This window comes from Schistocerca piceifrons, chromosome 2 (assembly GCF_021461385.2).
Source record: "Schistocerca piceifrons isolate TAMUIC-IGC-003096 chromosome 2, iqSchPice1.1, whole genome shotgun sequence".
In the NCBI taxonomy this organism is placed as follows: Eukaryota; Metazoa; Arthropoda; class Insecta; order Orthoptera; family Acrididae; genus Schistocerca; species Schistocerca piceifrons.
The window spans coordinates 475,489,473-475,501,916 of NC_060139.1; the positions used below are offsets into that span (position 1 = coordinate 475,489,473).

Below are 12,444 nucleotides of genomic sequence, written 5' to 3' on the forward strand. Positions count from 1 at the left end.
ACTCCCACAAGCGCTGGTTGCCTGAAAGTCGATTCACCATTATATTTTGTGGACAACAAATGTTTAATATTGCAGTACTGTTTTAATCACACCTTTTGGTGCAAGACAGGCATTCAACGTACCCACGTTTCTTGGGTGGTCAACTGGCGACTTTCTGACATCGACCAGACCTCGAGCCACCATTTGGCATCAGAAGTTTTGTTGTAAGAAGGCTAGTGACATTAGAAACTTGTATCTGACTCCAGTGTCGCAACTGCAGCCTCACCTACCAGCCCAGCACTATCAGTTTCTGAGTGCATCTTTGTCTGTCTTTCCTTTTGTGTTGCAGCCATGGGTGTTAAGCGAGTCATTCACCAAAATATGAAAGCGACTTTCGTACTACCGCAAGAACCTGCTGTCTGTCACAATTCAAGAGTGTGGTACATATGGTCTGTTAAATGCAAAAATTGTAATTTATATGGGTATGAGTTGCCATGCACCAAGACAGTACTAGTTAAATGTGATACCTGTAGAATGGTTGGCCATGAAACATTGCAATAGGCCGGATCCCGATGAGTCATGATAAGTCGTAAGGATCAGTTTTCTAGTGTCTCTGACTGTATCTTTGCAGCCATAGTCTCTCATACTTGGTGTACTTTTCAGATGGACACTACACAAATACCAGAAAAATCGCGCGGCAACGATGAACGAAGCAATTGGGTTTTGAAGGGGTGAGTAGCAGAGTTGTAGAAGCAGATAGACACCTCTACAGCCAGTAGTTTTCAAGTGCAATACGACTCAGTAGAGGCAAAAATCATGTAGAATGTACCTATTCTTTCTGTAGACCCTGTAGCAGCTGGTCTAACGACTTTTTTCGGGAAAAACAACAGAGAATGTGCCTATATTTATTAATGATTTGAATGCTGCCGCTAAATTAGGTCATCTGTCGGTGGGACATGCTTGCACATGCCTAAGTTAAGTTTGGGTGCTGTTGTGAAAGCGTATGTCATGTACCATGAAGAATTAAATAAAATGCAGACGTTTGAACAGCTAGCTAGCAGGCTTTGTCGGTGGCACTGCAAGCAGAACCCTAAGAAGTTTTTTACAATACAGTTTAATGACCTGCTACAGAAGCGTAATGAATCAGTGGAAGCATTTTCAGATCGGATTAGTAAAATTTGTGCGCTAACCTATGAACTGGTGCACCGTGTGAAAACAAGCAGAGTTATTCTGCAGGAGATATAAATCAGGGCATAGATGTGTTTTTGTGGAGACGTCCGTCTGGTATAAGAAGAAGGGTTTATGGGTGATTTATCCGCTGCTGTCAGAGTTGCTACTCAACTAGAGGTAACTGAAATTGCTACTTGAGGATAAAATGACAGAAGTGCATTCTCCTCGGAGGTAAAATGTTATAGGTGTGAAAGTATGGGCCACGTTAAGAAGCAATGCCTCCAACTCCAATGATACAAATGCGGGGACGTAGGGTATTGATCGCATCATTTTCGAAGTAGGAAACAGGATAGACAGCGTCAGGACAATCATTTGTTAAACAACAAGGACAATGCCTCTGTCATCGGACAGCATCCCCAGGAAAACAAAATACTGAAAAACTTATGCAGAGACGGAATACTGCTTGTTGGACCCAATGAATGGAACGGAACATCATTTTTTGGTAGACGCAGGGGATAATGGTCGGTCGTTAGTCAGGAATTCTTAGGCTGGAAGAGCCGGAAATCTCCACTATATATGGTATGTGTGGTAGGTGATAATGATGTGACGTAATTGGGGAAAATACTACTCAGTTTTAGCACCGAAACACGAAGATTTCAGGAGTATATGAAGATGTTACCACATATCGGCGAGTAGTACTGTGCTATCCTTAGCCTTGATTTCTGGATACACATCACGCAAAATCTGACCTTTTGTAGTTTACAGTTGAGCTCAGGTTGCATTGTTGACACTGGGTATGATTACTGCTAGTGCTACATCACCACAATGAACATCAATTGCGTATGTAGTACCAAATAAACTGCAGATGTGTTCACTAAAGACCAATTCGCGTGATAAAGTACCGAGAGGTTCAGGAAAGATAGTCTAGGTGAGTGTGAGTACTGACCTGCCAAGCGAATGGCCATGTATTGTACAGCCACTCAAAGACAATAATGAGGTCGAATCGTCGCATCGTTTTGTACGTAGAAGAGCAGTAAGTGCATGGGAAACACACTGCCGATAAAAAATACTGAAAGCTGGATTCAAAGGAGAGAGCAGGTCAGGTTGAGGAAAGGGGCCCAAATCAGTTGCTGCTAGCTGCACAAACTTTGTTTGATAAAAACACTTAATCAAAAAATGGTTCAAATGTCTCTGAGCACATCATAACATCTGAGGTCATCAGTCCCCTAGAACTTAGAACTACTTAAACCTAACTAACCTAAGGACATCACACACATCCATGCCCGAGGCAGGATTCGAACCTGCGACCGTAGCGGTTGCGCGGTTCCAGACTGAAGCGCCTAGAACCGCTCAGCCACCGCGGCCGGCATACGTAATCACACATGCCCTTAAAGGAATTCAGAAACAATACGGCTGAAGGCCAAAACACAAGTTACTAAAATTGCATTAATGAATACACACAGCTGAAGGCCTTAGTTACAAAATAGAAGAACTGAGGACTTAAGGCCTGGATAACAAGAACTCCAATAAGAAAATTTTAAAGGATTTAGGCAAAGACTTTTCAAATTTTAATTTGAGTAGGCTGAAGGCATAATCTTAGAATATTTCATGTAAGGTTCGGCTGAAGGCAATATACTGAACATAGAACAACTCAAGGCTTAATGTGTAGATAACAAATTAAGATAGAGAGAAAATTCTGAAATTATTCCCTTTTGTTTTTACTTCAGACGGCTGAAGGCCGTATCTTAAAATATTTAACATAAGGTTTGTCTGAAGGCCACATACAAAACTTTAAAACAAACTAAATTAATATGTGGCTGAAGGCCTCGCACAGTACTTGAAACAAAAGAAAATAAAAATCCCAAACAACAGAACAGTGGGGCTCAGAAATGTTCCAAGGGGCGGCCTGGGGAGGAAACTCTAACAACAGGTTAGGTGAGACAGGCAGCCAAGTGTAACACTAAATAATCGGGTGGCAGCACGACCTAGCGACGGCTGAAGAACCAGCCAACAGCCTAATCAACTAATCAATTCCCTTCCACCCAACCAATGGCACAACAACTGAAAATATCAGCGAGGAAGAAGATTGCAGCAACACTACATCTTGATAATTGGCATCTAAACACAGTCAAGGCACAATAACCACTCCATGAAAAAAAAGGAGAACAACATCAAGCTGTCGAACTACACGCCGCGCCGGACAGCATCAACATGATGAGGAAAACACACTGCCGGAAAACTATGCTATGACCAGGGCAGGTAACCAGAATGTTAATGACCACAAGGCAGAAGATACTGCTGGTGCACTTCACTAATAAGTTACAATCATTTCAATACTTAAACACCATACAAGAATATGGCTGCAAAATGTGCCAACTGCAGCACACCATACGTTGGTGCTTGCGCAACAGCCCAGGAAGCAACAACCGGCAATGAATGAAGAGATATCACAGCAGTTGAGGTTTCGAAACAGGTTAACTGATTACTCAACTCCAGTATCCAGGTTTGGAGGGCGACGAACTTTGCAGCTCTCGTAGCTAGTGCCTCACGACTCCGACAGCATGCGCACGCCGCCAGCGGCCCCGGCCTGACTACACGATGCGGAGACTTCCTCGCTGCTCTGTCACAACCGACGGACTACTCACAGGTAGTAACTGAGGGAGCAATAAGGCGCCACTCAATGACGAGAAAATGCCAAAAGGAAACGCGAGCAAGGCACGGCTCAAATACAACACCCTCAAGAACTGTGTTTAGTAGAGGCAGGGTATAATATACGCGTACTAACAGGCTATAGTGTTAGTGGTCCATTTGTAACGTTCATCAATCAAAGAAGCCTGCCTGAGCTCTTTTGACTCTTCCGGCAATAATTGTGCTGAGTTTAGAGTTTAGGGGTGAACAGCGTTTGCATAAGTCATTCCAGAATACAATTATGCTAGCCCCCCCCCCCCCCCCCCCAGTGAGTATGAACTCTTGGTGAACAGCTTCATCCACTTGAATGGGGTCGCACTGTGGGCATGCAGGAAGTGGGATTGATGAGTAGATGGAGTGCTCCACTTGGACGCGTTACATAGTTGGTGTGACGGTGCTTGTAGCGGTGGTCTATGGGGATTCCCACACCTGTAGACCGGGTTCTGGACGTCCGCACAGTAAAGATGCATGTCAATATCAAGGCATTGTTCGACCAGTAGAGGCTGACCGAACATCATCCAAAGACGAAATCTGGGAAGATGTAGCACCTGCTGTATCATCTGGGACCAATGTGAACCGCCTGCTTGAGCAAGCTTAACATCACATGTGCCTGCGGGCAGGCTACCACTGACAGTGTGACACTTGCAAGCATCGTTACCCCGGTGTCATGAAAAAGTCGACTGGAGAGTGTAATGGCACTTCGTTGTCTTCAGTGATGAGAGTAGGTTCAATCTGTATGCGAGTGACGGACATAGAAATGATGAGCTGCTTGTCTAGAATGCTTTCACCCACAACTCACAGGTCTCACTCAAGCTTCATCGCGTGGAAGACCATCTCTTACAACTCGCGGTTACTTTTGGTGTTTCTGCGGGGTAAAGTAACCAGTACTTGATACATTGCACCGACTGTTTTCCTTGTGCTACTGCCCTTTCTATTCCCTTTGCTTTTTCAGTAATGCAGTCCTCATAAGTCTGCTGCAACGCAGTGTGGCCCATAATATCGCCAGATCTCTCACCAGTTGAACAAGTACAGGACATGAAGAAGCAGGAACTTACTCATTCTCTACGGCCTGCAAGAACCATTGCCGAATATTGTAACAAAGAGTGCAAGATTCTTCGACCAATCTATCTCGATAGGACATTCAGCAGTTTTACGATCATTTGATTGCCAGAGTACACGCCTGCACTGCCGCCAGAGTGGGTACGCTGTACATTGATATGACTGTTTCGCCACACTTTACTGAAACATGTGTGTTCCATTTGGCCTGAATTTGTTATTGTATACTCTTACGATGATCAACTACCTGTCACCTCACTTATCAATTAAATGACATTGTCCTTGAAGCTGTTTGATTTATTTTTCTGGAAGTGTTGATGGTGACTATATGATTCCATTGAGCATAGAAAATTTTGTCATGGATAAGGTAAGCCTGCCGTTGGGGTTACTAGTTACCAGCTTACATATATCCTACAAGAGGATCACATAGATAGGTTAAGTGAGGACCTTCCCTACAAGCAAACAGTCAATGCACCTGCAATGCGTGAAAAGGTGAAGTATTTGGAAGGAAGAGATAAAGCACTGATGAAAGCTCTGTTATTATTACATACGTTTCTGTTTAATGTTTATGATCCATTACCGATGATACTAGTGATGTGACACAGAAAACCAACAGGACATAGCGATACAGTATACAGGAAACCATACAGAGTCCCAAGACACCTGCAAACAGTTATGGATGAATTTAGCGCCAGCATTTGGCTGATGGCATTACTGAACATAGTGATAGCCCATGGATCGTACCGATCGTAATTGTTCCAAAAAAAAAAAAAAAATCGCCAGATGTTACCAGAAATATCTTGCGGTGATTATAGGTTTCTGAATACAAGAAATCCTATACCAAACATAATGGAAAGTTTAAATATCTTAGGTTACAGTAAATACTCTTTTACAATGGGTTTAAAATGTGACTATCACCAATACTGGAAGTATTTCTGGAGGACCGCCGTCTGCACTCTCGTGGGATCGTTACCAACGTCATAGAAGGCCGTTTGGCCTCAAAAATGCACCAACCAATTCCAAAGGTTGCTGGATGGCATACTCAGATGATTAAAACTGAAGCATTGCATGATTATGTCAATGACGTAACTGTCTTTTACAAAAGCATGGAGGAATATGTACAACAATTGGAGGTGGTGGATTTCCAGCATGCTGAATTAATTGTAGAACAGACACCTCTATTAACCAGTTCACTATAGGAACAGCTGAAGAGGCAAGATTCACTTTTTATTTTATTGATGACCAGTTTCAAGTTAGCTGAACCAATTTTGGAATCATCCAGACAGACAAACCAGTACTTCCCGAAATATCACATACATCATGTCAAAATTATACACGTATATATGTAACAAAGTCGAGTTTAACCATGAACAGTGCACTTACATGTTTTTCTGTCACTGTTCATCATTAAACTTCACTTTGTTATATATATACAAATATAATCTTGACATGGTTCATTCACTATTTCATAAAATACCGTTTTGACTCTGTAAGTGATCTGGAAATGTATTCAGATCAGACGACACTAGTCATCAGTTAAATAAAAAGTGAATCCTGCAGCTCTGGCTGTTTCTATATCAAACGGGTTGGAGGAGGTATTCAAGAGGCTAGATACAGCACATTTGACACAGAGTGTGGATAAATATCACGTCGCAGCGGCAGAGGTGAATTATCTGGGGCTTGTAATTAGTCAGGAATGTATGCTAATACCGATACAAATTTATTTTCTACAGTGCATGATTTCTTGCCGCCACGGATAGTCTTTGTTGTTTCTATCGAAAATTGATTACAGATTTTATCGAAATTCCTGAGCTGTTGAATCTTTTGTTAAAGAAAAGAGAAAAGTTTAAATGGTCTACTGACTGTCAGACTGTATTTGATAAATTAAAACAGGCGTTAACGTCGAGTCTGATACTGGTGTTTCCGAAATTTGAAAAAAAGTTTATTTTTATCGTGCAATGCAAGTAATTTGGCAAACAGATGTATTCTCAGATAAGGGGTGGATGGTAAGGAACACTTGCTGCCATGTGCATCAAGACAGTTTAATAAAGCCTTGCCACGTTTTTCTAATATGGAAAAAGAGACGTTGGCTGCCATCTGTGGTCTTACACATCTCCATTGTTATCTCTACAAAAAAAATTTAAGGCAGTAGTGGACAATGCTGCAATGAAGTGTCGCATAATACTAATAGTGCGTTTGGGTGTACCTGCAAACATTAGGTGGCCGGTAGTTTACTTCATGACCTCGACCACCAACGACCACAGTGTCCCACTACCAGTACACTACAGTTCGTGGACAATGTTTGTTTGTATCGGCATGAGATAGCACCATGCTACGGAGCACCATGTCTGAGGCAGTGGTTTATGGACAATAATGTTCCTGAAGTGGCCTGGTCTGCCTAGTCCCCACCAGAACCCAATTGAGAATTTTGTGGAGAGTTAGAATAGGGTCTTCGCACCAGACCCCAGCACGTATCCCTACCTTCTCTGGTTCAGACATGGAGACGCCTCATTCACTCACATCTACACACATAGGTATTCTGATCATGACTGACAGTTGCAATCGTTGCACATGTCGGGAAATTGGTTCCCCAGAACACTTTCTTGTAAAATGCATTAGATTCAGGCATGTACATAGTAAAATGGAACACAAATGGAAGCAATGTTATATGATGCATTGAGAAACTCAGATACATGGGCACAGTTGAACACACTCGCCAACAGTATTTCGAAAGCAGAACATGACATATACAAAGAGGCTCATCAGTACATAAGAAGAAGACAGGCCGACACAGATAGATCGAGTAGCTCCAGTACTGACGATGATAAAAGTGACAGTGACAACACTGACACAGCATAGAGACACGAAATATACATAACATATACATAACATGAAACATGTGAAACATGCACAACTACTCATTTGAACATTAATAAAAGGTTGGAATTTATATCTTATTATTAATGAATCTAATTAAAAGTAGAAATAATTAGAATAGTCCATGGATAGATACTGTTGTAGAATCCACGTTAAACCTATACTCAGCATTGCTAAGTAGTTACATCAATAAACACATCATTGTAAGTATAATAATGTGAATGTAATATAAGTTTAATATAAAGTAAGCAAGCAAAATCAAGGATTGTAAATGTACAACAGAAACAGATCATGCATCTTACGCAATTATACAAAATTAATAGGTTCACAACTCAAGAGGGTCTAGTTTTATTCTACAAAAATGTATGTAACGAGAGTTAGTGGTGATTTGTTATATCTCCTACAGCTATGTTGGAACAGTTTACAACTTAATTAGATCACAGGAAGGCATGATTTTGTCCAAAGGCTATGCGGAATTTGTTAACTAATGAACCTAGTGGTAGTATTTGTTATGTAACCTAACAAACATCAACTCACACAGAACTCTTACAAACAACACCAACATAGACTATATCCGCATGGGCTGAACAAATCGAGTTTTCCCTAAGAGGATGTTCATGAGGATAATACTAAAATGGGTAGCATCAAATGCGGACGTTGGACTTGAAGTTCGAGGCCACGACCCCTTCTCTAAGTGGTGTTGGTGAAGGGAAATCTTTATCTACTATTTTCTGTCTTCTTTTATTCTCTTCGTAAACTGTACCGTAAATTTATAATTTCCTACTTTCAACTTATTACATTTTTCTTTAAAAATCTAATTGCTGTAAGTAAATTAATAATAGTACCAATGTAATTGATGTAAGTAAATAACGGATAACAACAAAGATCAAAGTAAGAAAAGAACTCGACGCAGCCCAATCTTCACGTGGTGCTGCATGGGCAAAGTGCCCGTGGCCTCAGCTGCATAGCACAACTTTGCTGCGCGGTGGGGCTGTGGATGCTGGCTAAGAGGCCCTTGTGGAACACTTCGGCCTGCATAATGTAATAAGATGGCAGGTCCTAGTAGAGCGGAGCGGGAATTCCACTGTTAAATGCAGATGACAGAGCGGGTAGGTGGAAAGAGTACATTGAAGGGCTCTACGAGGAGGGAGATATATCTGATGTAATACAAGAAGAAATAGGAGTCGATTTAGAAGAGATAGGGGATCCAGTATTGGAATCAGAATTTAAGAGAGCTTTGGATGACTGGAGATCAAATAAGGAAGAAGGGATAGATAAGATTCCATCAGAATTTCTAAAATTAGCTTAATAGCTCATGCATCCAAGTTGCTGACAAGAATTATGTACAGAAGAATGGAAAGAAAATTGAGGATGTTTTATATGACGATCAATTTCGCTTTAGGAAAGGTAAAGGCACCAGAGAGACAATTATGACGTTGCGGTTGATAATGGAAACAAGACTAAAGAAAAATCAAAACTCGTTCATAGGACTTGTAGACCTGGAAAAAGCGTTCGGCAATCTAAAATGGTGCACGGTGTTCGAAATTCTGAGGAAAATAGGGGTAAGCTACAGGAAGAGACAGTTAATACGCAATATGTACAAAAGCCATAGAAATAATAAGAGAAAACGACCAGGAATGAAATGATTGGATTAAAAAGGGTGTAAGACAGGGAAGTAGTCTTTCACCCCTACTGTTCAATCTGTACATCGAAGAAGCAACGATGGAAATAAAAGAGAGGTTCAGGAATCGAATTAATTTCAATGTGAAAGAATATCAATGATACGATTCGCTGATGACATTGCTATCCCGAGTGAAAATAAAAAAGGATTAGATGACTCACTGTATGGAATGAACAGTCTAACCAGTACGGAATATGAATTGAGAGTAAATCGAAGAAAGAACGAGAGTAATGAGAAGTAGCAGAAATGTGAACAGCGAGAAATTTAACATCACGATTGCTGGTCACAAAATAGATAAAGTAAAGGAGTTCTACTACCTAGGCGGACCGACAGAGCAAAGAGAACATCAAAAAGCAGACTAGCACCGGCAAAAAGGGAATTCCTGGCCAAGAGAAGCCTACTAATATCAAACAATGGCCTTAATTCGAGGAAGAAATTTCTGAGAATGCAGGTTTGGAGCGCAGCACTGTATGGCTGTGAAACACGGACTGTGGGAAAACCGAAGCAGAAGAGAACTGAAACATTTGAGATGTGGTGCTAGAGACGAATGTTGAGAATTAGGTGGACTGATAAGGAATGAGGAGGTTCTGTACAGAATCGGAGAGGAAAGGAATTTGTGGAAAACACTGACAAGGATAAGGGACAGGAGGATGGGACATATGTTAAGACATTCCGTGGTACTAGAGGGCGCTGTAGAGGGAAAAACTGCAAAGAAAGACAGAGATTGCAATACACCCAGTAAATAATCGAGGATGGAAGCTGAAAGTGCTAAGTGCTACGCTGAGATGAAGATGTTGGCATAGGAGAGGAATTCTGGAAGGGCCGCATCAAACCATCCGCAAGACTGATGACTCAAAAAAAAAAAAAAGGCACGTAAGCGTAATGCAGCTTGGAAAGAAACGTTTGAGGACAGTTCACAGGTTCCGTCCGTGATCAAATACAACAGCATTGACTAGCATCTGCATTTATGTTCAAACATACATTTCTCGCGATGATTCCTTTGTGCAATCCCTGTAGACAGTCGTTTATCGCCCGCTCCATTGTAGAGTGGAGCCGGGAAGGGAATGAATAGCTGTGACAAGAGGGGTACTCTGCGCTAATGCACCATGTGGTGGCTTCCAGGGTACAATTTCTAAATTTACGTGTATACCTCTTATGGGTACAGCAGACGCCTGAAATTAGCCTTTGTGAGGTACTGTGTAGAACAAGCTGCGCTGTTACACATATTTTCCGCTTCAAAGGATAAGTTTCTAAATTGCGACCTTTTTGGTGGAGGAATGGGTATGTACGTCTCTGTTTTACATGATATATATTTATGCTCCCCATGTCGAATGGCAGCTGTAATTCATGCAAAAGGAGGGCCAATAGTCTGCTAATAAAGATTGTCTCTCACGTATTTGCATTATTTAATTTAGCCCTTACCATCTTTTCTGCAGTGTGTCATTTGAATTGGGTGCGAAATATCTCGATTTTTTTCGTCATGTACACTGTAGACAATAGAATTGCGATGACAGGTCTTCATTTTCGCCGTACGGTGGAAGTAGTAATCTACTAATACCAATCGCAAATAACTGTAAAAAGATGTCTGCTTACATTTAGAAAAATAAAGTGATTTCACTTATTAAGCATTGGCTGTTGACAGAACAAGTTCATAATTTCAAAAGAAAGAAAGACGCTTTTCTTGATCGTTTTTACAGTATCAACGAGTTCATTTTTTTTTTTTTTTTAATTTCGTACGGTAAGAGGTATAGTGAGTTGATGTAGGAACAGATATCGATACAAGCTCCGCTGCTAATGTCTGCTACTGATATTGTTTTCTTCCATCAATGATGGAGGAACATAAGACAGTGAATTACCTTGTACTCGATGTCTTCCGGCTGGAGAGTAAAGTTCTTTAGAGACGGGTCAGGCTCCTCGCTGTCGTCATACGTGTATCCGCGAGTCGAGAAGTCAGTGGCACCCATGGGCAGGCGCACCAGCGAGTACTGTGAGCTGCCGTCGCTGCTTCCGAAGTAGCTCCTGCAACACAGCGCCGCCTGTCAACACAACCGCCAGCAGACCGACGCACCCACCGATGTAGCACCGCGTGACTGGCGGCAAAGAAGGGTATGAATCCCAAATAGTGTTAAAAATACCCAGTCACCAGCCATCTTACACAAACCACTTGAGTAACTACCAGTAAACATCAACTCTAGACGCAACTACGTAGGCTGTCGGAGCCAGTGTCAAGTGGTTAACATTCCTTTACGTAAACTGTAGGTTGAAGCGGGAGAAAGGAAAAGAAATGAGGGCAACTATTGATGTCCACTGCATCGGGACATTTATGCGGCATCAGGGGCGACGAGTGAAAATGATTGCCGAACCAGGATTCGGAAGCGGGATGTTGTGATTCTCAGACAGTTACACCAGACGGACACAGTGTTTATCACATTTGCATGGACTTTCTCGGAACGCCTCCCGGCCGACCCACACTCGCACCCATCCCTACCTATCCGCAGTCCCGGCCCATGCCCATCGTACTCGCTGCTTTGAGATTCCCACACAAGGTCAAATGTAAGCGTGAATCTGAACGGAAGGTGGTGGATTCATTTCCCATCGATGCGAAACGATTATATGAATGTGTGGTGTCTGTTTTTTCAGACATGTCCAGAACAACAGATACCACGCATTCATATCAAATTATTTTGTCGGTTTTACCATGCCATTGTATAAAATAATTTGTAAACTATAAAACAGACATTTTGGCCATATTAAAATAACCTTTCTCATGGCAAGACTGGTTTTACAGGGCAAAAGATGTCGCTCTTTAATGCAATTAGGCACTGTCGGTACCACATATTTCTGGAACTTTATTAGCTATAGACCGTAATAGGCTACTCGAGAGGAGAGGGAGAGGGTAGGGAGAAGCTATTCGTGAACTTTCCATCTTGTTGATGATTAGTGTCTGCAAATCAGCGCTTGGATTTTGTGGGCATGTTTTACTCCTCGTATGC

The 12,444-nt window shown here is 41.9% G+C and overlaps 1 protein-coding gene across 1 annotated transcript in view; it reads right to left on the reverse strand.

Annotated features, from left to right (window-relative positions):
* LOC124776201 (lysosomal acid glucosylceramidase-like) overlaps nt 1-12,444 on the reverse strand; it is a 175,888-nt gene that overhangs the window by 72,824 nt on the left and 90,620 nt on the right. The window contains exon 5 of the mRNA XM_047251035.1: nt 11,308-11,470. Coding sequence (XP_047106991.1) covers nt 11,308-11,470 — 163 coding nt within the window. The remainder of the gene's footprint in view (nt 1-11,307; nt 11,471-12,444) is intronic.